The 27,446-nt window shown below is 42.4% G+C and overlaps 1 protein-coding gene across 4 annotated transcripts in view; it reads left to right on the top strand.

The window, feature by feature from the left end:
- glra4a (glycine receptor, alpha 4a) overlaps window positions 1–27,446 on the top strand; it is a 74,126-nt gene that overhangs the window by 31,298 nt on the left and 15,382 nt on the right. For 2 of the 4 annotated variants that reach the window (XM_071399174.1, XM_071399177.1), the window contains exon 2: window positions 26,384–26,526. In XM_071399174.1, coding sequence (XP_071255275.1) covers window positions 26,384–26,526 — 143 coding nt within the window. The remainder of the gene's footprint in view (window positions 1–26,383; window positions 26,527–27,446) is intronic. The other 2 variants (XM_071399176.1, XM_071399178.1) reach the window with 1 other exon arrangement.

Raw genomic sequence — 27,446 nt, forward strand, 5'->3', positions numbered from 1 at the left:
TATCCTGGCCAAACACAAGTTGTTATAGGTCATGAGGAAAACTTACCTGGTGAGAGGTCATGAGGAAAACCCACGCACGTACATACTTCCAATGGGATTAGCTATATGTCACTGTCCTGTACTTTACTGCACTTTTCTGTCCTTAAATGGCTAAAAGGGAAATGCGTGTCCACATCTCTTTCAGCATGCATCATGCCCAGAGCAACAGAGGAATCAAGTGGACTGTGCCATGGCAATGCTGCACTGTTTGTGTGTGTCCAACACACTGTGGAGTTGGTGCCAGTTTGCAAACAGAAGGCACTCCACACAAAAGAGGACTCGTCCTCTGGACTAACATACAAGTGGGCAAGAGCTCTGCTGGAGTTAGACCTGCTAGTCAGTGAGGATTATACTGTTCAGGAGTGAAGCCAAAGTCTATCCACTCAGTTGGCCGATTCACACTATAGTGCCAACTCGTACCGTACTGGCTCGGATATATAACTTTAATGTAGTCCTTTCCTGCAGTATCTATGTTGTATGTGTAACCAGGACAGCCCAGTAGAGCTCAATTTGGCCCTTTTGTGTGAATCAGACACACACTGAGTGTACGAAAACTAAGAACACCTTCCTAATATTAAGTTGGCCCATGTTGACTCCAATGCTTCCCACAGTTGTGTCAAGTTGGCTGGATGTTCATTAAGGAATCATAGCTTTCACCTGGTCAGTCTACATTCAGTGCATGAGTCTATTTTTCATTTTTATTTAACCTTTATTTATTAGGCAAGTCAGGTGAAAACAAATTCTTATTTACAATGACGGCCCTAACCCTAACCCGGACGACGCTGGGACAATTGTGCGCCGCCCTATGGGACTCCCAATCACAGCCGGTTGTGATACAGCCTGGAATCAAACCATGGTCTGTAGTGACGCCTCTAACACTGAGATGCTGTTTCTCATTTAGAACTGACTTTTGAATAATGAATAGCTGTTGTTGGTAAAGAATTTTCCTGAAAAAGCAGCTCAATATTTTTTGTGTGAACATGTATTTCTGATAGCCTCAGAGAGTAAAACATGACTTTTGTTCGTACTTACAGTGGAGAGTGTTCCCATGCCGTCTTATCTGGTGCTGTGCATCTGTCAGGTTTCAGAAGAGGAGCCTTCTCCCAGGGTTTGTACACAGTCAAATGCATCATTAAATGCATGGCTGATATGGAAAACAACCAGTTTGACGAGCCTTACTTTCTCTTGCGTCTTTCACGAGCATGATTGAAAACCCCAGCCGACATACACAAACAAACATGGATGCATGCAGGCATGCACGCACGCGCACACACACAATCTCTGACAGGCTCAGGTTATTAATTTATTGCCACCGGGGCCCACTGGTGTAACCTCTAAACTGCTTGCTAACTGTACACTGTATTGCATGATTGTAGCGGGTTTACTAACGCATTAGTTCTACCGTAGTAGCTATGTTGACTTGACATTAGCTAATATGGTGACAACGACGTAGGCTGTGTGTAGCAGTTAGCGGTTATGATATGGGTTGGCTTTGAAAGTTTTTTTTGCCTGGTCACAGGCAGCTGATTTGTTGTTCACTGAAGTCCACAAGTGAAGAGAAAAGGTGAGAGGAGGAGAGCGCATAGATGCGAGAAGGTATTCTTCAATGATCTGGCTGCTATAGAAGTGAACCGTGTTTGCGTGTGATCAGGGGTGTATTAATTAATTCCGCCGATTCTGAAAAAAACTTTTCTTAAACTGAAGAAAACGGAACAAAACGGGGATAAACATACCTGGATTTGTCCAATAGAAACTCGTTTGCAACTGTTGGACTAATGAGTACAACATAGATCAGCTAGATGCAAGTAAGTTTGTGGAAGGCGGTATTGAATGTGTCACTGTCTACCACCTTGATTACTCAAATTTCTCTCTACCTGTAAACGTTCATTCATAGGCTAGGTTGTAGTAACCTCATGATGGGTATAGGAAAAATTTGAGTATCATGTAGTAAGTAGCCTAAACATATCGATGTTACATGGAGCTGGGTGAATATAATATGAATGACAGTCATCAAATATGCTGTAACAGAAATGAGGCCATGCTCATGAAAACATTTATCCTCCCTCATCTTAGTGGCGGTCGATGACATTTGAGTGAGATTAATGAGCTGACACATCCGTCCATATTCAAGTGATTACCATTTCGACTGATGAGCTGACACCTCCATCCATATTCAAGTGATTACCATTTCAACTGCTGAGCTGACACCTCCATCCATATTCAAGTGATTACCATTTCGACTGCTGAGCTGACACCTCCATTCATATTCAAGTGATTACCATTTCGACTGCTGAGCTGACACCTCCATTCATATTCAAGTGATTACCATTTCAACTGCTGAGCTGACACCTCCATCCATATTCAAGTGATTACCATTTTGACTGCTGAGCTGACACCTCCAACCATATTCAAGTGATTACCATTTCGACTGCTGAGCTGACACCTCCATCCATATTCAAGTGATTACCATTTCGACTGCTGAGCTGACACCTCTATCCATATTCAAGTGATTACCATTTCGACTGCTGAGCTGACACCTCCATCCATATTCAAGTGATTACCATTTCGACTGCTGAGCTGACACCTCCATCCATATTCAAGTGATTACCATTTCGACTGCTGAGCTGACACCTCCATCCATATTCAAGTGATTACCATTTCGACTGCTGAGCTGACACCTCCATCCATATTCAAGTGATTACCATTTCGACTGCTGAGCTGACACCTCCATCCATATTCATGCTGGCTCAGTGGTAAGTGGAAGACATTTTATCATCTCACTTAAGCAGACTGATTTGCGTCCCAAAGGGCATCCTATTCCCTATACAATGGAATACTTTTACAAAAGTGTGGCACTAGGGTGCCATTTAAGAAGCACACTGCAGGTTCTGAATATACAGTAAGATACTGTATGTAGACTCCGCCCATGGGATTGTGTGTGATTCCGTCTGGTGAGAAATCCCAAAGGGATTTGAAACAGAGGTGGTGTCTTGTCAGTGGTGGGAAGGGGGAAAGGGACACACACACACACACACACACACACCAGCGATTGCGCACACACAACCACTGAGTAACACACACACACTCACTTCATTATCTAACCCAATTACCAATCCAGTTAGCTCGCATCTAAAATCCAATCGTACTCCTCTCAAATCACTGCATTTCATGGCCTTGACTAGATCAAGAACATGAAGCCCCCTGGTTCTCTGATCAGGGAGATTATACTGACTACATTTGAACACACCCGCTTTGCACAAGGCAAGGTTAGTGAAAAGGTTATTGACAGGTGTAAATTGCATCAACCCACGGTCAGCAAACATCTGCTGTAAATGTTGTGTGTAAAGAGCAACACACACACAGTGAGCAACCGTAAGCATGTTACCCTAACGAACCAAGATGCGTACATCTCGCCTACATGCTTAATCAATTATTAAATTATCAGGTCCAATCCAATGCATTGTGGATGAGAAAACAGAATAGTACAGGAGATAATCTAGTAGTATTTAAATCAAATGGTATTAGTCACATGCGCCGAATACAACAGGTGTAACCGACAGTGCAGTTTCAAAAAATATGGATAAGAATAAGAGAAAAGTAACAAGTAATTAAAGAGGAGCAGTAAAAAATAACAATATACAGTGGGGCAAAAAAGTATTTAGTCAGCCACCAATTGTGCAAGTTCTCCCACAATTAAAAAGATGAGGCCTGTAATTTTCATCATAGGTACACTTCAACTATGACAGACAAAATGAGAAAAAAAATCCAGAAAATCACATTGTAGGATTTTTAATGAATTTATTTGCAAATTATGGTGGAAAATAACTATTTGGTCAATAACAAAAGTTTATCTCAATACTTTGTTATATACCCTTTGTTGGCAATGACAGAGGTCAAACGTTTTCTGTAAGTCTTCACAAGGTTTTCACACACTGTTGCTGGTATTTTGGCCCATTCCTCCATGCAGATCTCCTCTAGAGCAGTGATGTTTTGGGGCTGTTGCTGGGCAACACGGACTTTCAACTCCCTCCAAAGATTTTCTATGGGGTTCGAGATCAGGAGACTGGCTTGGCCACTCCAGGACCTTCTTACGAAGCATTTCAACCTGCTCCGCTACAGCCCCGTCGATGAGAATGGGGGCGTGCCCGCCCCTCCTTTTCCTGTAGTCCACAATCATCTCCGTTGTCTTGATCACGTTGAGGGAGAGGTTGTTGTCCTGGCACCACACGGCCAGGTCTCGGACCTCCTCCCTAGAGGCTGTCTCGTTGTTGTCGGTGGTCAGGCCTACCACTGTTGTCATTGGCAAATTTAATGATGATGTTGAAGTCGTGCCTGGCCGTGCAGTCGTGAGTGAACAGGGAGTACAGGAGGGGGCTGAGCACTCACCCCTGAGGAGCCCCTGTGTTGAGGATCAGCGTGGCGGATGTGTTGTTACCTACCCTTACCACCTGGGGGCGGCCCGTTAGGAAGTCCAGGATCCAGTTGCAGAGGGAGGTGTTTAGTCCCAGGGTCCTTAGCTTATTTATGAGCTTTGAGTGCACTATGGTGTTGAACGCTGATGGTAACCCTAATGGTAACCCTAAGCTTTGTTCCAGCCAGAACAGGCTCCTGCCCTATAGCCAATCTCCCATTTCTGTAGTGTGAGGCAGCTTGATGAACAAGTACAGTGCCTTTGGAAAGTATTCAGACCCATTGACTTTTTCCATGTTATAGGTTACAGCCTTATTCTAAAATGTTTGTTTTTTTATCTCATCAATCTACATACAATACCCCATAATGACAAAGCAAAAACAGATTTTTGGAAATGTTTGCTAATTTTATAAAAAAATACAAAACTGAAATATCACATTTACATAAGTATTCAGACCCTTTACTCAGTACTTTGTTGAAGCACCTTTGGCAGCGATTTACAGCCTCGAGTCTTCTTGGGTATGACGCTACAAGCTTGGCACACCTGTATTTGGGGAGTTTCGCCCATTCTTCTCTGCAGATCCTCTCAAGCTCTGTCAGGTAGGATGGAGACCGTCGCTGCACAGCTATTTTCACGTCTCAACAGATGTTCGATCGGGTTCAAGTCCGGGCTCTGGCTGGGCCCTTGAAGGACATTGAGACTTGTCCTGAAGCCACTTGCTGTGTGCTTTGGGTTGTCCTGTTGGAAGGTGAACCTTCGCCCCAGTCTGCGGTCCTGAGCGCTCTGGAGCAGGTTTTCATCAAGGATCTCTCTGTAAATTGCTCCATTCATCTTTGTCTCGATCCTGACTAGTCTCCCAGTTCCTGCCGCTGAAAAACATCCCCACAGCATGATGCTGCAACCATGTTTCAAAGTAGGGATGATGCCAGGTTTCCTCCGGACGTGGCACTTGGCATTCAGGCCAAAAAGTTCAATCTTGGTTTCATCAGCCCAGAGAATCTTGTTTCTCATGGTCTGAGTGTCTTTAGGTGCCCTTTGGCAAACTCCAAGCGGGCTGTCATGTGCCTTTTTTACGATGAATGGTTTCCATCTGGCTACTACCATAAACCCTGATTGGTGGAGTGCTGCAGATATGGTCATCATTCTGGAAGGTTCTCCCATCTCCACAGAGGAGCTCTGTCAGAGTGACCATCAGGTTCTTGGTCACCTCCCTGACCAAGGCCCTTCTCCCCCGATTGCTCAGTTTGGCCGGGCGGCCAGCTTTTGGTGGTTCCAAACTTCTTCCATTTAAGAATGATGGAAGCCACTGTGTTCTTGGGGACCTTCAATGCTGCAGACATTTTTTGGTACCCTTCCCCAGATCTGTACCTCGACACAATCCTGTCTCTGAGCTCTATGGACAATTCCTTCGACCTCATGGCTTGGTTTTTGCTCTGATACGCACTGTCAACTGTGGGACCTTATATAGACAGGCGTGTGCCTTTCCAAATCATGTCCAATCAATTTAGTTTACCACATGTGGACTCTAATCAAGTTGAAGAAACATCTCAAGGATGATCAATGGAAACAGGATGCACCTGAGCTCAATTTCGAGTCATAGCAAAGGGTTTGATTACTTATGTAAATATGGTATTTCTGATTTTAATGCTTAGATAAAAAAAAATTGCTTTGTAATTATGGGGTATTTTGTGTAGATTACTGTTTATTTATATATGTATATATATATTAATTTAATCCATTTTAGAATAAGTCTGTAACGTAACAAAATGTGTAAAAAGTCAAGGCACTGTACATCCTCTGGACAGGCCCCATGTCTATCGAAGGGCATTACCCCCAATTAATTTCCTTAATGCTGAATGCCCATTTTTACAGTCTTTGGTATGACTGGACTGTGAATCAAAACCCCAACCGTACAATCTCAGGGCGGACACTAAGCACAAGATCACTAAGTTAGTATGGAGTATACAGCAGCACCATAAATATACTGTGTGTGTGTGTGTGTGTGTGTGTGTGTGTGTGTGTGTGTGTGTGTGTGTGTGTGTGTGTGTGTGTGTGTGTGTGTGTGTGTGTGTGTGTGTGTGTGTGTGTGTGTGTGTGTGTGTGTGTGTGTGTGTGTGTGTGTGTGTGTGTGTGTGTGTGTGTGTGTGTGTGTGTGTGTGTGTGATGTCTAGGCTTTGTATTTGACTACTAGTTGACTATAGTGTGTGTCTATTAGGGCTGACCACATTTAGTCGATTGTTTGGTCGATAGGCTGTTGGTCGACCGAGATGTCTTAGTCGAGCAGTAGCAAAAGAAAATACAGTATATCATGGTGTACAAGACACCTGTCTGAGTGGCCTGATCCATTTTGGAGGCCGTGGGGATGGCACAGTGTAAGACGTGCTACTGAAATTGTATATGGTTATATTACATAAGAACAATACTAATACAATGATATGATTTTAAAACATGCGCTTTGTCCCTCTTTGGATTGTGGTTTCTGTCCACGGTTCTGAAACACATCAGTGCACTGTTGAATTGCACCTTTTTCCTAGACCATGTTATGTGCATAATAGCAAAGTTAACCAGCATACTGGTGGTAAGAACAATGCCTCAGAGGCAGCAGCAGAATGAGGAGATGAGAAAACAGCCCTTGCCTTATTGTCTAAGAAAAGTGAGAGGGGAAACCCAAACTTTATTAGCTCTATAATCAATAGCCTAACTGTTAAATGTACCTGGCTTTTTAAATCATCAATATAGTTGAAGTCGGAAGTTTACATACACTTAGCTTGGAGTCATTAAAACTCGTTTTTCAACCACTCCACACATTTCTTGTTAACAAACTATAGTTTTGGCAAGTCGGTTAGGACATCTACTTTGTGCATGACACAAGTCATTTTTCTAACAATTGTTTACTGACAGTGAATTAAGTGAAACAATCTGTATCACAATTCCTGTGGGTCAGAAGTTTACATACACTAAGTTGACTGTGCCTTTAAACAGCTTGGAAAATTCCAGAAAATGATGTCATGGCTTTAGAAGCTTCTGATAGGCTAATTGACATCATTTGAGTCAATTGGAGGTGTACCTGTGGATGTATTTCAAGGCCTACCTTCAAACTCAGTGCCTCTTTGCTTGACATCATGGGAAAATCAAAAGAAATCAGCCAAGGCCTCAGAAAAACAATTGTAGACCTCCACAAGTCTGGTTCATCCTTGGGAGATATTTCCAAACGCCTGAAGGTACCACGTTCATCTGTACAAACCATAGTATGCAAGTATAAACACCATGGGACCACTCAACTGTCATACCGCTCAGGAAGGAGACGCGTTCTGTCTCCTAGAGATGAATATACTTTGATACGAAAAGTGCAAATCAATCGCAGAACAACAACAAAGGACCTTGTGAAGATGCTGGAGGAAACGGGTACAAAAGTATCTATATTCACAGTAAAACAAGTGCCATATCAACATAACCTGAAAGGCCGCTCAGCAAGGAAGAAGCCACTGCTCCAAAACCGCCATAAAAAAGCCAGACTACGGTTTGCAACTGCACATGGGGACAAATATCATACTTTTTGGAGAAATGTCCTCTGGTTTGATGAAAAAATATATAACTGTTTGGTCATAATGACCATCGTTATGTTTGGATGAAAAAGGGGGAGGCTTGCAAGTCGAAGAACACCATCCCAACTGTGAAGCACAAGGGTGGCAGCCTCATGTTGTGGGGGTGCTTTGCTGCAGGAGGGACTGGTGCACTTCACAAAATAGATGGCATCATGAGGTAGGAAAAGTATGTGAATATATTGAAGCAACATCTCAAGACAACAGTCAGGAAGCTAAAGCTTGGTCGCAAATGGGTCTTCCAAATGGACAATGACCCCAAGCATACTTCTAAAGTTGTGGCTAAATGGCTTAAGGACAACAAAGTCAAGGTATTGGAGTGGCCATCACAAAGCCCTGACCTCAATCCCATAGAAAATGTGTGAGCAGAACTGAAAAAGTGTGTACGAGCAAGGAGGCCTACAAACCTGACTCAGTTACACCAGCTCTGTCAAGAGGAATGGGCCAAATTCACCCAACTTATTGTGGGAAGCTTGTGGAAGGCTACCCAAAACGTTTGACCCAAGTGAAACAATTTAAAGGCAATGCTACCAAATAACAATTGAGTGTATGTAAACTTCTGACCCACTGGGAATGTGATGAAAGAAATAAAGTCTGAAATAAATAATTCTCTACTATTATTCTGACATTTCACATTCGTAAAATAAAGTGGTGATCTTAACTGACCTAAGACAGGGAATTTTTGCTAGGATTAAATGTCAGGAATTGTGAAAAATTTAGTTTAAATTATATTTGGCTAAGGTGTATGTAAACTTCTGACTTCAACTGTATATCTACAGAAATAAGACAGATCCTGCTTCTGTTGCCTGTTTGAGTGTTTGTATAATAGCCTACTGATTCCGTGAGCTCCAAGCCTCATGCAACAGCATGTCAAGTAAACAATTTCACAAATTCAGCCGTTTTGATATTTGCTTTGCTGCAATAAAAGCTTCACACTTTTTTTCCGTTAGAAATGCCTCTCGTATTATTTATAAATAGTGTTTACACTAAATAATATTTATAATAATAGCGCTCCTTTTTCTTGATCTCCTTATTGTTATTAATAAGTAGTGTCATTAGCAGGCTTAGTATAGCAGCCTTGTTTAACCACCATCGAGCTGTAGGTCTAAGAGCACAACCTGTTTAGTCGTAACTTACTTAGGCCTATATTTCAATACTTCTATAGGCTACTGTATCAATCAATCATTGATTTGTTCATGTCATCACACAGCATACAAGTCATTCATGATTTGAAATTCAATTTTGAATTTTATTTTTAAAATAAAGCAAGCCTTGAATAATTAGCTTAAATAAACTGCTCCATCTCGGAAACAGTTTTTAGTGTTTGCTGGAATAAAGGCTTAGCAAAAAAACTTTACCACAGACTCTAATATTCTTAAACTTTATTTAGTTCCAAATGGTCATAATAATTATATTGTAATCTATATAGCACCTGTTTGGCACACACAATATGCTTGCTCCTTACCTTATTTTGCTTGATCTCCAATATTTTCCACAACTAGTCCCATTTATTCCACAAATCTGACTTTCTCTATAACTCCTGCGCAACCTGTAAATGTTCCCCAATTTCGAGTTTGTCATGACCTCTGCGTCCATTTTGCTGTTACGTGTTCAGAGTTTGTTATAACCAATTTATTGATGTGATTATGATATGCTATAGGCACTGTCTGCCCGGTCATTAGGCAGGATTAGGCGGCCGCAGTGGCGGCAGATTGACGAGGGTAACATTTTCTAAACAGACCAAGACGCACCTCCAACAACAACACATAAAACCTCATAATTCTGCCCAAAAACAATTACAATTTCTCTCAACCAATGGCATATTGGCTTTTTGGGTGAGCGCTGATGCCGCCCTGTGATAAGCAGTGCCCACTTTGTCAAAGGCAGGGGGGGCAAAATATGTTGCTTGTCCATTCCCAGCGCAGCTCTCCAGGGTGCTGTTGAAGAGACGCATCTCTGCAGCACTCCAACATTCAGTCCCAAAAAATGATCTAACATATATGGTAGAAAGAGTATGTGGCCTTTTTATGTAGCCTACAGGCTGGAGATAAAATGTATGATAATGTAACGAGACGGACACCTCAGTAAGCATGGACTGACACCCTTTCGATGTCTTTTTCTGGTGCGTCCCAGACCGCACTTGACTTTGTCCAAACATAGGTGTCTAATAAAAAATTTAAATATTTTCAACGGCTGTAAAATACAATGGTTGAACCACTAAAGGTTTTGCGATTATGCTGCAGGACTAAGATGTATTTTGTGGTTTAGTACGGTACCCTGCGTCACCACTTCATTGCTCCAGACCAGTGCAAGGGGGAGTTAGAGCACTGATTATGCTTTTGGGTCCTACTGTGTCTCTGAATAGGCGACATAAAGCTAAATAGAAACTGATAATTGTGCACGACTTCAGTATTACTTACTAAAACTGTTGTTACACTAAGGTTTTTATTTTGTTAGGATTATTTTGCTCTTACTGTTGTACTGTAGCCCACTCCCGACCGGTCACGTTGTACAGCGCCTGAGTGACGCAACGGTCTAAGACACTGCATAGCAGTGCAAGCTGTGTTACAGATGCTGGTTCAATACCCGTGCTGGCCTCGACTGGTAGACCCATGAAATGACTGTAGGTTTTTGGTTTCTCTCCCTCTAAATACAGAAATAAATCATTCTAAATAACAAACTGGCTTCATTTACAAATTAGTAACTGTCTCACCCCATGTTCAAGAATGGCATTTTTCTCACTCATTTTATGTTATTTGAAAACTCAATCTCCAAAATATTGTTATTTTTTAAACAAAGCGATTTATTATTAATTTAGAATTATATAAAAGCCCGTTGGATATTCTCACAGATATATTATTAACCCTGTTATTAGCAGGACAATGTATATTTTGGTCATGGCTCCCGAGTGGCGCACAATGGGATTGCCTTGCAGTGCTCAGCTGTATCCACTGAAAGCGCGCGGGGTTTAAGGCACAAGGGCAGGGGGCACGGCATGGGCCACAGAGCCATGCACAGAAGACCAACCTAGCCCATGGGGAAGGAAGGGGGGGTGGACCCCCCCCCCCCCCCCCGCCACACTGCCGACACTTTAGGGGGCATTGCACTAATAATTGCGCTGACTAGGGAAACATTCCCGCTGTTCTGTTCTTAGTGCCAGTCTGCACGTTCAAACTAAAACAATGTAACTAATAATGGCATCTTTAAGCTTTCGTTAATAAAATAATGATACAAATACTCTTTCAAAAGCCATGTTTATTTAGTTATGGATCCATAACGAATTACTATAGGAATAAATGTCACTGAATTACAGAAATATCCTCCATATGTAATTATTGGCGGAGAGTCATGTCATATTTTTCGATATACTGTAGGCCTACCGTAGGTGACATGAGTCTCACTAGTGTTGAGTAATGTGATGTTAAAAGTGGTGTAGGTCATATTTATTTAAAGAGCATATAGAAGCAATAGGATTTGAAGCAATAGCCTACAACTGTTTTATCACTGTTTCCCACTGCTCTGAGACAAGCATGGGGACTGGTCTTGATAAATCAATGAGATTTTTATTTTGACAATCTCGGTTTGGGTGTTGGTTAGACTACAATTATGGTTTAGAAATGTTATGCTCTTAGTGTAACCTTTTTATTTAACTAGGCAAGTCAGTTAAGAACAAATTCTTATTTACAAGGACAGCCTACTCCTTCCTGCCCATCGGGGATTTGAACCCTAGTCCCGACCGTCACGTTGAACAGCGCCATTTGTTTCCGTTCCATCCTCCATCGTTTAATTTATCAAATTAATCCCAAACTCTAGAAGTAATTGGAAAGGTAGATGCAAATTATTTGTGACATTGTGGTTACAATAAAGAATGTAAACAAGATGCTGTGTTTTTATTTACAGTAGTGATGGACAGCTGGTGGCATTTTTAAAATAGGTTTTCAAACACTTGTAGCACAATTTTCGCTGGACAATACTCTTTATAGCCTGGCTACTGTAGGTGTGAACATCCCCCTACCTGCAATGTTTTCGATGCTTAAGTACTCTGAAGTGTTACATTTCTAACTCAAAACAGCAGTACAGTATTTCTTCATCAACATCTTTATGCTTTCGTTAAAATAACTAGAAAAAATACATAAATGCAGATGGTTATTTAAACTACATTTTAGTTGCACAGCCACCTAATTCCATGACCACAGGTAAACCTTGCTGAGATGATCAATGTATTTGTTGCATTGTTGTATCGTCAATTTCTCTAGCCAAAACGTCTTAATGGCCTTGACCAGTTCACCTTTGCTTGTAGGTTTGACAGAGTTACGGATTAATGTTTTCAGTTGATGCATGTAGAGATTAAAAAAACATTTTTTAGATATACTGTAGGCCTACCGTAGGTGTTGTAAGTCTTTTTATTTAACCTTTTATTTTACTACATGTAGGTCTACTTAATCATAGGGTCCAGCATAACTCTTTATGATTTCTTCATCAAAGAAATATTGTGCCATGATACCTGAAAAAGGAGGCAACAGTGAATTATTGTGGAACACATAGCAGTCCTTGCGGTGTAGGCTACCATATTTGATGTACCTTTTTGATTTGTAAATAGCCGAACTTACCAACAAAAATCAAATATGGGCCTGGTCTCTGGTGAGAAATCGCCCCCCACACATGGAGTTTGAGGGGATGCTTGGGACTCTGCTTGCTTGACCTTCTTCCTTTTTTTGTAGAAATTTTGAGCAAATTGCTCAAGGGACACAGTTGATTTGTCTGTGAAAATAACATCATTGAATGACTCGCCAGCTTGGATCCATGCCTGGGCCTGCAGGACGCGAAGTTCTTTGTTTGTCAGACGAATCATCGGGTTGAAACTACAGAACAGTACAAAACGAGAGCACACATGGTTAATGTTCTGAAATTTTTTCTCAGTTTCTCAATTTTTCTCAGTTGTTTTGAATGTGGCAGAAGCCAATGTATTCAACCTTTTCTGGCCCATGATATTGCATGTGAATGTTTATCTTTTTAAACTTGTTAAAGAGACCCTTAAACCCAGACTTGGACCACATATCCTCTCAACTGAATAGCAGGCTAGTTATTGCTTTGCAATGCTTGCAGTTAGCCACTGATTCCTTCCAAACCACTCATTGTTGAATTTGTGATTTCCAACTTGTTGTGTAATGTTGATGTCAAATGTCCGATCAACACCAATATGTTTTATGTATTATTTCTCTTCATATGAAAATCCTTGAAAAGGATTTGCCAGTAGATTGTCGACTCGATTCATAATGATGACTGCTTGTCTAGCTTGCTAGCTACGATTTTGAAAGTATGATGTTGACATGCTCAGTCCAATCAAAGCTACGGTAGATATAACGTGATTTGACTTGATTTTATCTGTGGCCAATGACCTTGAGCCTTGGATGGGAACTTATAATGTAACTCTATGGCAGCACCCAAGGGACTTGATTTTCGAGCTCTCCCTGTAGATTTTACGTAACGGGTCACCACTGATTATGATCACACTTCAATTCAAATATTATGGTGACACTATATGGTTTGGTATGGTTTAGAAACTTGGGAACCAAGCTTGAGTTATCAGTGTGGCCCTATCACCTGGTTAGGGCCACATGTTGAAATACTGTATCTTCACTCCTAGAATAAAAACCTCCAGGTTTCCGTCATAACTGTCAATTTATTGGAAGAAAATAAAGAATTACAGTGTGGCAGTTTGGAAAAAAACTTATCCTGTCCTAATCGTCCTCTGGAATAACGGACATTCTGGAGTAATAATTACATAAACAACATTCTCCAGTAATACTAGTCCCATGCGAATAGGTATTTGGTCACGTGCATGCAATGGTGTTACGGCTGTCTAATTCCTCCTCCTCGGATGAGGAGAAGGAGTAAGGGTCGGACCAAAACGCAGAGTTGTTAGTGCTCATATTGATTTAATCAAATCGAAACGAAACTGAACACTTACAAATACAAAAAAACAACAAACGTGACAAAACCGAAAACAGTCCCGTGTGGCACGAACACTGACACGAGATACAAACACCCACAAAACACACGTGAAACCCAGGCTGCCTAAGTATGATTCTCAATCAGGGACAACGATTGACAGCTGCCTCTGATTGAGAATCATACCCGGCCGAACACAAACATCCCAACATAGAAAATCACACATAGATAGCCCACCCCAACTCACGCCCTGACCAACTAAATAAATACAAGAAAAAGGAAAAACAGGTCAGGAACGTGACAGATGGATACATGTGCAACGTAAAGAGAGCAAGGGTCGAGGGAATAGGGAATGTTTTTCCTAAACAAATGAGGGATTTCGGTAACAGAACTTTTCATTCAGAAATGGCTGTAATTATGTTGCAACATGGGCAGGGCGATAAATACTTATGTTCTGTGGTGGTTGCTGCAGCAGGGAGGAGAGAGAGAAAACAGGTGCTAGTAACAGTCACTCAGTATTTTTCTGTATTTATTTTATTTTTTACACACTGCAGCAAGTCTGGGCCCGGCACAATCAAATCAATTGCTGGTCGGACTCCCTCTAGTAATTTGTGTGTCTTAATTATTTAATCAAACCGTGTGCTTAAAGCATCAGACAAGCTCAGTGAATATAGTGGATTTAATTAAAACACCATGGAGTGTCAATATATGGAAAAATACACGTTTAAACAATTTTGACCAATCGATTGGTGCAACAACAGACGGCTCTTGGTCGACCAAGATTTATTTAGTCGGGGACAGGCCTGAACCAGAGCTGCTCCTGCCGTATCTCCAGCCCTAAACAGACCCAAAGACCTCTTTCACAGCCTGCACAGTCACTGTCTCTAACAGAGATCCATGCTAGCAGTGTTGCAGTGAGACTGACAGGAGGCAATCCGTGCTGATATCAGATCTTGGACGTGTGGGAAGGTGTTGAATACAGGGAGGATGGGAGAGACAGGAGATATCTGGAGACTGAGGGCTCAGCAGAGCTGACTGTATACCAGGTGTGTGTCCCAAATAGAAGCCTAATCCCATAGGGCTCTGGTCAAAAGTAGTGCACTGTATAGGGAATAGTATGGTTCCATTTGGGAAGCACACCTGCTAGAAGCCCTTAAACCCTGCTGTAGTGTAGCAGTGGGATCAACAGGGTAGAGTTCAATCCGCTTGTCAACATTTTTATGAGTAATTGCTGTTTTTAAGACAACAAGGAGGATGTTGAAGTATTGCAGGTGTTAACAGGATTCATCAAGTCCTTCAGGTGCTGAGCAGAACAATGCAATCAGTGCCATTCACTGTACAGTAGGCCTTCAGTAGCATTAAGTCTAGCAATTTGAAAATAGCTGTTACTAGACTGAAATACTTAAAGGCAGTTCTAAAGACCTTATACCAAAGCTTTGACAACATACCTGAGAAAAACAAATATATTGGGCTCATTAATGTGTGGATTTCTCCATATGTAAATCCTTACATTGGGCACAATTAGTGGGTGACCTTTTGAGTATGTATGCGCATATTAAACTGGATTCTACCTAATCAGTTCGTTACTTAGATGGATGTTGAAAAGAGACAAAAACAGCTGCCATGATAATTAATAATAGAATAATCAACTGCTGGGTTTTTGCGAGTCGGCACTCAGTGAGACGGTTGAAAGTGACAGCAGATGTAGCAATTAAGAGTTGAAGAAACCCAACGTGATGGAAAGAAAGCTTCTCTCACTTCTAATCGTGTAACATCCGGACACCTAGCTGATAGCAGCATCACATTAGAGGGAACAGTCAATATGAATAGTTTGAAGGTTTCAGTGTGAAGAAATATGGAAGTTGCAAGACTGAAACTAGAGGAGTAGATCAGCTAAAACTGGAATGGAGTTATCTGGGTCAACAGACCAGATGTAGCTCTACCCTCAGACCAGATGTAGCTCTACCCTCAGACCAGATGTAGCTCTACCCTCAGACCAGATGTAGCTCTACCCTCAGACCAGATGTAGCTCTACCCTCAGACCAGATGTAGCTCTACCCTCAGACCAGATGTAGCTCTACCCTCAGACCAGATGTAGCTCTACCCTCAGACCAGATGTAGCTCTACCCTCAGACCAGATGTAGCTCTACCCTCAGACCAGATGTAGCTCTACCCTCAGACCAGATGTAGCTCTACCCTCAGACCAGATGTAGCTGTACCCTCAAGAGTGGAGGCATATTGTATCCCGGTCAGTCTGGAGACGAGGCTAAGCTTGGAGACATCATTTTGGTTGGGCCCCTAGAGATGTCAAGACTCACTCCCGCAAGATTGAAGATTGCATTACAAATTAGAGTGCATGAGCGTCGGAAGCGGCGATTGATTTCTTAGTGGGTTAGCAGCATGGATTAGTTTAAATCATTATACCCCAGGGCTTGCAATCAGACGGCTAAATGTACAATGTTTCTATAAAGCTAATTTAGCAATTTGTTGCGTTGCGCACTAAACAAATTATATTTAGTAATTTAAAAAATACTTAGCATAAACACAGTAGTGAATATTAATAGTTCAGTGATGAGGTGGAGATGGAAGAGAGATCAATAAGAACGGAAAAAAATGATATGCTATGTTTGTAGAAATGAGACTGTGTCGATTCCAACCCAGCCACACAACTCGCAAGGTCAATTTATGTCCCGGGACTATTTTTACTCTACTGCCTGCTCCTGTGTCTCTTGTAGCCCTGTACAGCATTTTCCCACCCACTCTATACCGCCAATTCTCAACTGTACTCTGAAAAACTATTGTTGAAGGATGATAATGAATTCTCGACGCTCCATAGACAAATGATGAGGCAGCGAAGTGGAGTCAAATGTGATCCTGTGTCCTATGATCTCTTCCTTCAGACTTCAATGGTAAACAGGAAATACAATTCCTCATTCTTAAGATAGGTGTCTTGAATAAAAAATCATATAGTAGGCCTATTAGAATATTTTGGGATGTTCAACACTTCCTGCAATGTTGATTTACATAACAGGTAGAGCTGAAATTTGTGTAAAATTGAGGAAATGTAAATGCTCTAAAGTTATACATTTAACTTTCTCACCATGACAGTAACAGCCCAGCAGTGTAACATATTGGAGTCATGTGTCTTACAGAGAGCCTCTACTGTAAATTGAACCAGGAACTCCCCTATCACCCTTTATGACTCAACTTCTCTTTCACAACCCAGTCACGACTCAACAAAAACATGTTTCTCCTCCCAGGTATATTTCTGTATTTCTGACCTCTTCTTTGCTCCATAATTCAGGCACCTTGGTTGGAAAGCGAGGTAGCGGCAATGATCCCTTCCCTTTGCACTGTATTCCAGTTTGCTGTCTTGTGGGGTTTCGCCCCCTGCTCACAAAGGATAGATATGGCCTTTACATCTGACACATGCCAGTTTCTCACAATTTCTCGGGCAGAGCATTTTCAGATTCAGAAAACATTTTGCAGCAGTCAAAGTACATACAGACACGATACATATTTATATGTAAAACACAACAGAGAAAAGCTACAGATATTTACCGAATATTTACAAAAAGGTCGGCAGGATAGTGCAAAGGTCTTAAAATGTCTGAGTAATGCTGGGCCTGTGTTTGCATGTCAAAGTACTTAGTGCTTCAAGTGCATATTAGTCCGTCTTGTTCATTGGAAGTATTTTGTCCAGCTGTTGATGCGATCCCTTTTGTTGTGTTCGACTGGGAGTTGCTGAAGCCTGCTACTGTATAGAGCAGCATCGCTGTTCGCCATAGTGCAGTGGCAGTGAAGACGAATGTGCAGGGGTAAATTGCAATGTTCTCCAAATCCCATTCCCCAATGAGGCTATTGATCAATAGCGAAGGGCTTCTGTTACAGGCCATAGAGCGAGAAGGTCCACATGGGTCATTCAGGACAAAAAATGACATGTTGATATATTACCATATAAAGGTCAGTGGATATGATATGTAACATGAAATAGGGCTTGTCAACGCTCTGTATACGAGGTTCCATTCATTTGGTTTTATTGTAAAAAATATATATATATATTCACATACTTTAAATATTTTAGCGTGTGATTCGTGTCAGATGAGCAGTCAGTTGTGCACCGCATCGTTGTACTTTGCAATGTAACCCAGTTGTAACAAAGGGTGTCTTTTTTGCTGATCAAACACGCTAGTGCAAAGACAGATGAATCAGGGTTCTACACTAACTTTTTCCCCAAGGAGTACATGTGCTCCTAAATGAAAAAATATAGGAGCACACAAAGAAATTCAGGAGCACAGTATAAAATGTTCAAGTAACAGAGTTTATTAACAAACTATTTATTCCATACATATTTACACTGTGTGTGCGCATGTACTAAGGGACACACATCTGTACAACAGCACATACCACCAATCACACATTGACCCATGCCTACTAGACGCAAAGGAGATCAGTTGTCCAGATGCTTTTGTATGTTGGCCGTCTGGCACGCTTAGAGGTCAGTGAGCGGTCCCCGGCAGGAGTAGAATCCAACTCCTCGACAGAAGGCCCCTCCAGTCCAGGCTGATCCTCATCAGGTCTTCGGTGGTAGAGACCCCAAGGCAGCTTCTTGTGGAATTCTTAATCCGGTGCTGCGCAGAGAAGCCTCGCTCACACTGGGCGGCTGAAATGGGCAGCGCCACCATAAGCTACACCAACTCCAGTATGTTCGAGGGAAAAGATTATATCTTTCAATTTCATTTAAACTCTTAACATTAACTTATCAAAACCAACCATAGAAGGATGCCATACATAACCACTCAGGACTGTTAGTCTACCTTGTAATCTTGCCTGTAGGGGTCCCACAGGTCATGGTCTCCCACAGGCCACTGTAGGACTTGTCGTTGAAATTGTGGCTAACCAGGATTTTCAGCCCCTGACACTCATAGTGGATTGCAGCAATGTTGCACCCCAATCTGCAGGATTGAACAGAGCAAGTGAGTTTGCAAATATGCAAACATAACATTGTCTCATATGGCAATGCAGTGTCAAATCAATTCTTACCTCTCTAGAGGCTCCTTGAAAAGCCTTGTCAGGTCTGCCACACCATCATCGCCAAAGGGGAGAAGGCTGGCCTGGTCTTCTGGCCATGTGTCAGGGTTTAGCACTCTGAAAGACTCCACTGGGTTCTGGACACCCTCATCCTTCAGCAAACCACCAAACCTGGCTTTGAGATCATCCACCACGCCGATGTTGATGGACGCCTCCATCTGCTACTTCAGCTGGGGATTGGTGAGATCTGTGAAGCCTTTCAGATTCCCCTTCAGTTTAATTCCATTTAGCATAAATAACACGCGCACACACAGACACACAATGAAATGTCTGGCCATTTGTCTGTCTCCCATAAACATTTTTTTTAAAGACTTCTCCACTGCATTTCCCTCCTTATCCTCAAATTGTTGTATTGAGCAACGAATACATTGATTTTCACACTGAGAATCTGTCTTAATCATCGATTTATCTTACATCCTAATAAGCTCTCATCCTAACACACCTGGAATCTCCTCTCATCACCCTGCTGCTGAGCAAGCATGGTCTGGATCTTCTCCAGCATGCCTCCTGCCTTTGCCCTAAGCTTTAGTGCTTCCAGTCTGGTCACTGTATTCCTCAACTCTGACATGGCTTGGGGGAGGATCAGGTCATTCCTTTGCAGGGGGAGGCTAAGTGAGGATAGCTCCTCAAACATGTCTGAGAGAAAATGGCAGAATACACAAAAGAGTGCATTCTTTATTTCCCGCTTTATCTGTTAAGTAGTGAGTAAATAAACTGTCACCTGTCAATTACTTGCACACTGTGCTCTTAAATAATTTTTCCCTTTCGCACATATCTATTTTTAGGGGCAAATGCGAGTGAAATACTCGAACTGTAGAGCCCTGTGATGATGATGATGATGATGATGATGATGATGATAGTATATATGCCATTCAGCAGACGCTTTTATCCAAAGTGACTTAGTCATGCACGCAAAATTGTCATAAATTGGTGGCCTTTGTCTGAGAGCAAAATTGAAATCTTGAGTAGATTTAAAGGACAATTTCCCAGCTAGGGGAAATGAAAAATGCCTATTCCAACAGGTGGAAGGGCCTGTTAAGTTCCATCTCCCATTATGCTAATAACACAAAACGCATGGCTGTCTAAATGACTCTGATTTCCCGTGATGCGTGCTAAATCCAAGGAGCGGCGGGGCCACTATCCCCAATTGAAATGCTTTCTGATCACTGGGCTCACTAATAAAAAGCAATTGGCAGCATATGTTTGCAATTCATGCGCTGAATATGGGCTCGGTCTAATTAAAATGAATCTAATTCGGTGAATTCTACACAGAGGCGCTGCCAATTTGCTTCTTGTTGTCAGGCAAAATTATTTCAACAGTGCTTGAGTAACATGAGAGAAGAGAAGCCCGTACTCTGCTCTCGTATCACTGTTCTTTATTAAGCTTTACGAATAAGGCCTTCGTCAGAGCTTTTGAGAACATTTTTTAAATTTGCACCCTTGCTCCATTCAATGCATCGAATGGGGTTGGAGTCAAGGGAAAATGTACGTGTTACCAAATATGACAATATGTATTTCGTAAATATTCGAATAAAGTGTTTTTAGACGTGTTTAATACACTTAGTACACACTTTATTCTAACATTTATGAAATTCAGAATGTTATATTTTGTATAATTTTTCCTCGACTCCAAGAAGAAGAGCAGAGTGCGGGTTTCTTCTTTTTCTCATGTTATTCAATTGTTACCATGCACCTGCAACAGAGGTCAAATGTGCCAGTTCCTTTTTTGAATAACAGAGTAAAAGTAACATTGAGTAAAATAGTTTGAGACTTGCATTAAGGTAGGTCAAGAGGCGAGGATGTATTATTTAAGACAGTCCACGCTAACAGTGTCGGCTATAGCTTTAATGTGGTGAAAGAGGAAGTAAAGAAGTGTGCTTAATAGACTCCTAGAGGTCCAATGATGCCTGTGGAGAGAAGAGTCGGTGCCCTAAACACTGACCCGGACACCCTTCCCCCTTCCTCCAGTTGAAATATATTTAATACAATGCAGTTCAATGCAGTCAGACAGTTGTAGTTCTACAACTCCTGACTTGTCTCAGTTCTGTTTTCTTTCACTTTCAGTTGCATCTTCTCATTGTCCCTGCATTGTAGTGAATGTTCACATGATATATTATATAGCGTTGTTAGCTGTCTCTCTTGCTTTACCTCAGCCTTACTGGTTGCCTCACAACTCCTCATGAAGATTATAGCCTCAGAAATCCAAGCTTGGAGTTGATGGGAGAAAGAGAAAACAGTGCATTATGTATGGGGGTAGAAGACATGCTACTGTATAACGCTGTTCAATGGTGCTCCAAATGTCAGAAAACCTTTAGCTATGTGAGGCTCAGGCAGAAGGCTGGACTGTTTTGAAAGCATTGTAAGATATTTGGCTGCAAAAGCTCACTGGAGATAAACTCCCCGAATTAGCAGAAAGCTCCAGCCCCATATGACTTGCATAGTCCTTTAATAGTCCATTGTAAGCCTTTAATGACTGACATAAGTAGTGTATTAATATTGTATCATCTGTCAAATCAAGAAGTGATGAAAGCTTGAAAAGCAACAAAGGGAGGCCTCCAAACATGTTTCCAATAGTTACAGGACTGTCAAATGCTGTTGCTGTGCTGACCGTACACTCAGTGCTCCTGACAGCGCTGACGGAAGTCGACAGAGTACTTCCTTCTCGAACCAGACTGTCAGCATATTACACTGGGTCGACACAATCAACACAAGATGAAGATATACACACTCACCTTCCTTAATGAAATGGGAAATATTGGTCCTGTGGTTTTCTAACAAAGTTAAATATCGCATTCATTCTGAGTTAGTACTATGCAGTTGCATCTTTGATGCTAAACAAAAACTGACATACAAGACAGGGAGTTGAATACACTTTGCACATGGCATGAATACACTAGTCACATGGCATGCGGCCATCTTGACGAAATGACAAATTCTCGCTATGCGTTCATCTGTCTTGGTTGTTGCTCAAAGAGAGATGTACAAATTAGAAACTAACGATTCATGCTAGATTTCTGCATGTAAAATTCAGTGACAAGGATGTTGTACAGGAATTTGTAGTACAGGAATTTCTTTTTCTCACCAAAATTCATTCTGAACAGCTGTTGAGTTATTATGCAATTCTCCTGTTGTATTTGGTAACAGCACTGTTCAAGGTTTGCCCAATCCCACAGCTTTGAGGTTTCCAATTGCATTTGATCTATGGCAGAAATATAGATTATTTTTTTCTTCTCCTCTCCAACAGCGGAGCAGTTACAAGTCCCTATGTCTCTCTTTGTTTATAATTTCAAGAAATATGGCAACAATTTAACCTCCGTTTCAAAACACATTGTTGACCAAATGTTGTTACTTGTCTGGAAGTCAATAATAAACTAACCACATTACAGGAATCTGATACACAGAAAATACAGGCCTTCTGTGAGGAGGGAGGGAGAGCGATAAGGAAAACAGAGTTGTTAGATATTCTTGGACACGCTCCGATGTGGATGCAGAGATCAGACAAGATGTAGAGAAGGCCTGAAAAGGTCATTCAATGTCCCCAACTTGCATCTCAGTGATTTAGGAAGAGGCCCTCGGTTTTATTTAACAGGCTCCTGCTGCTCTGTCGAGCCATCACCACTGACCTAAAGATGCAAGCAATACAGACGTGATGGAGGCCACAACCTCTGTCAGATAAAGTTGCACAATTTCCATTCAACGTCAGGTCATTTTTTACCCTTGACGACGCAGGACAGTGTATACTCAGATTAGAAATGCGTTAGGGTTGATGGAGAGTTGATGTACTGTAAAGCCTAAGGGGATGCATAGGAATCTCACAGCTTTCAAGGCCACCTGGGTAAAGATTCAAGATTCACATGAGAGAGGGCTGCAGACCATTACAAACAGGACCTAAGAACTGCTGAACTGTTGTGAACTGAAGGAAGCCTATATAATGTTGGGAAGGATCCAAACTCGAGGACCACTCTCTTTTTTTATGTCTTTGAAAGTTAGCTTATTATAGTAGCAGTCAGTATGTAATGGGTGGGTTGGACGGTCCAAATAAATATATTCTCAGTCCCGAAGTCAAAATTCTAACTGCTTATTAAAGTAACAGCTTTAAAAACAATAACATTTCAATTGTATTTGTCACATGCTTTGTAAACAACAGGTGTAGACGAACAGTGAAATGCTTACTTATGGGAGCTTCCCAAGAATGCAGAGAGAAAATAGAGAAATAATAGAAAAGTAAATCACGTAATAATAGATTCACAATGAGTACCGATAACTTTGCTTTATGCACGGGGTGCCAGCACCGAGGATCATCTCAAACTGAACTGTCCTCAGTGCTTATTAGTATTACCAGGCACATAATGAGTCACCTAAAGACAGCTCCACGATTCTAGGCTGAAATTCACTCATTCTCTCAAAAGTATGTCTTGCCTAATAGCTTTGTTTCCAGAGCATTGCCTCGCTGATACAGTATATAGGAGGAAGTAGGTTGGCTTATGCTCTCGGCTCACTCCGTCTTGAGCGAGAATGTGAATAAAAAAGTTTCCCCAACTCCACTGAACCCTTTTGCGGCTCAACTGACATGGGCATCATAAAATGGACACCCTATGGAGATTTGTTCGATTTTCACGTAATTGTCCTCAGTCACCTTCCCGCTGGCCTGTCACAATCACCCAGAAATCCATGCCAACACCTTCGCAATTGTAATTAAGGAGACCAGTTTCTCATGTGTCAATAATTCTTGAAGTCTGAAGAGAACTGTCACAGCTATTTAGTTTTTTAACGCTTGAGGCGAGATCGACTCAAAAATTTGCAGCTCAGAGGAAATCGCTATTTCAAACTTGTCAAGAAAATCAGATTGCTTTTGTCTTTGGAAATTTTATTTGGAGCTTGGTCTCACAGCAGATAGGAATGAAACATATATTTACTGGATAGAATTCTATTCAGGTTACCCATACAACACGGCGTGTGTGTGTGTGTGTGCCTCTGTGGCCATAAGCGAGAGTAAAAGAGATGGAAGGTGCATCAATGCAGTAGCATCAACTGTAAACTTCATTCAACAGCAGATGAACCAAAGACTAGGGGGAATTCAGGAACTTTCCCGCAGTAAGAGAGACTGAGATGTAGCTCAGTAGAACCCTCAGGGGTATATAGTTGATGATTGATTTTTAATGGAGGGTGGAGAAAGTGAACGCTAGTCAGACATCCAAGGAGACCGCAAATCAAATCCTAAGGTTTTACTCTCACCTGTCATTAAAAATGCATGTTTTTTTTGTGCAGGCATCATCTTATTAAACACATCACAGCAAAGTTTGAGTGAGTGATATGTCATACTATTCAAGGCTTTTAAACCATTTTATTTCCTGTTTAAATGTAGTCATCAGAAACACCAGAGCATCCCAATCATGTAAAAAGATTACAATCATATCTATGTAGCTAAGTTTGCTACCCGGTTTCATCAGATTTGGGGGCTCTTCCAGGATTGAATGGAGTCAGTGTTGTGGCTTTTCGAGGTGTTTGCCTGTGTAGCTGGCCAACGCATGTTGGGTTTCATTCTTTTTCTCATAACCAACTCTATACACATATCAAATGCGCCAGTGCTTCTGAAATGGAGGTGGTGGTTCGTTGAACTATGTTATTTGGATAAGTAACCTTGCCTGAGACCTGAAGACTTGTGTGCTCGTTTCTCAAGCAAATGCCTTGGCTTTAGCTCATTAGGCTAACACAGTCTTGGCACGTAGGAGACCGGGGTTCGAACAAGAGTGTATGGGACTCAGCAGATGAGTACAGTTCAGAAACCTTGTGATATGTCTGGAACCTTCACCACCCAGGCTACACAGGGCACCAGGCTACACAGGGCACCAGGTTACACTGGGCACCAGGTTACACTAGGCACCAGGTTACACAGGGACCCTCTTCACAGCCCAGGTTACACTGGGCACCAGGTTACACTGGGCACCAGGTTACACTGGGCACCAGGTTACACTAGGCACCAGGTTACACTGGGCACCAGGTTACACTAGGCACCAGGTTACACAGGGACCCTCTTCACAGCCCAGGTTACACTGGGCACCAGGTTACACAGGGACCCTCTTCACAGCCCAGGTTACACTGGGCACCAGGTCACACAGGGACCCTCTTCACAACCCAGGTTACACTGGGCACCAGGTTACACTGGGCACCAGGTTACACAAGGACCCTCTTCACGGCCCAGGTTACACTGGGCACCAGGTTACACAGGGACCCTCTTCACAGCCCAGGTTACACTGGGCACCAGGTTACACTGGGCACCAGGTCACACAGGGACCCTCTTCACAGCCCAGGTTACACTGGGCATCAGGTTACACTGGGCACCAGGTTACACAGGGACCCTCTTCACAGCCCAGGTTACACTGGGCACCAGGTTACACAGGGACCCTCTTCACAGCCCAGGTTACACTGCGCATCAGGTTACACTGGGCACCAGGTTACACAGGGACCCTCTTCACAGCCCAGGTTACACTGGGCACCAGGTTACACTGGGCACCAGGTTACACAGGGACCCTCTTCACAGCCCAGGTTACACTGGGCACCAGGTTACACAGGGACCCTCTTCACAACCCAGGTTACACTGGGCAGACGGCACACAGGGACCCTCTTCACAGCCCAGGTTACACTGGGCACCAGGTTACACAGCGCACCAGGTTACAAAGGGCAGACAGCACACAGGGAGGCTGGGGGAGGGGCCTGGGGTGGGATAGCCGTCCATAGTTCACAGGAGGGAGCCAGGATCGTGACTGATCCGCTAACAATTGCATCAAAAGCATCGGGCAAAATCAGCGGCATGCCAGCCAGGAGAGATCCATCACACAAGCCAGGGCACGTGGGCTCCGGAACTGCTCTCTCCCCCTCTCTCTCAATCGCTCTCTTTCTCTCCTTGGCCTGTTGGGCTTGTCAGTGGCAGACTGAGCCATGCTGGAGCTGGAATCAAAGCCTTCCTTCCCTGGTGTGACATTCACAGCATTTCAATTGAGCCATCAATCTGTCAAGCCCCACTGCTGCTAAGCCAGGCTGGATTACACACTGAAAGAGGGAGTGCAGGGGTTGGATGTGGATGTACCTTTCCCCTTTCGCCACCTCACTGTAGTTAGGGTCTGTTGAACACTATGTACTGAACATCATGTGACAAAAGATGGGTTTTCGGAGGCGGCCGTGTTAAAGTTGTTTTTCTCTCATTATGTATTCCACTGATGCCAATTTGAAGTTTCTCTAACTCTTGCTTCTCTCTCCCCCTCTTTATGTGTTTGTTTTTGTTCTTCAGACCGGGCTCCTGTAAGGAGGAGATAAAGTCCTCTAGTAGGACAGTCCCCTCCTCGCAGTCCCCGTCTGACTTCCTGGACAAGCTCATGGGGAAAAGGTCTGGCTATGACGCCCGCATCAGACCCAACTTCAAAGGTACCTTAAGTATGTTCAGAAGTGGGCTACAGCTCCCATAAAAAACACTGAAACTTCACGGAATGAATGCAAGCGGACAGCCACTGTTTTTAATAAAAAGCTAGATAGGACTTGCCTGTAGAAATGTATAGGAAGCATAGAACTGCTTACTTAAAGTTTGAATGAGTTTGAATTTTATCCATAAATGTACCCAGATTTCTATTGTATGAAAATATTTTGATTACTGAATGCCATAATGTAATTATTTTGTTAGATACTTCTCCCTAATAGCTGTAATCATATTTTTTCGAAGCCATTTTAGCTGTCACGCTAGCTGTTCAGTCTGAACATATTCACAAATCATGGGAATCCGTTGTGCTGTGCAGACACTGTCTCCCTCCGAGGCACGTGTTGCTAGGCAACCCCCTGCACGTGCCTGGGCAGGCCTGCTTCCTCCATGGCTAAAGCCAGTGTAAGAAACGTGCTAACAAACGTTTGTGCTATGAAACTAAATACAACTTCTTTGCTAGATTCATGATAGTGTTAGACAAAGCAAGGAAAGTGAACTCATTTGCCCATGCTAACGTTCAATCAAACCGTAACTCAATGCCTCAATGCCGGTCTGCCTACTTTCTATAGCAAACCATTTCATGAATGGAGTGGTGTAAATCAAATCAAATTTTATTTGTCACATACACATGGTTAGCAGATGTTAATGCGAGTGTAGCGAAATGCTTGTGCTTCTAGTTCCGACAGTGCAGTAATATCTAACAATTCCCCAACAACTACCTAATACACACAAATCTAAAGGGGTGAATGAGAATATGTACATATCAATATATGGATGAGCGATGGCCGAGCGGCATAGGCAAGGTGCAATAGATGGTAGAATATACAGTAAATACATGCGATATGAGTAATGTAAGATATGTAAACATTATTCAAGTGGA

Source organism: Salvelinus alpinus, chromosome 4 (assembly GCF_045679555.1).
Source record: "Salvelinus alpinus chromosome 4, SLU_Salpinus.1, whole genome shotgun sequence".
Classification (NCBI taxonomy): Eukaryota; Metazoa; Chordata; class Actinopteri; order Salmoniformes; family Salmonidae; genus Salvelinus; species Salvelinus alpinus.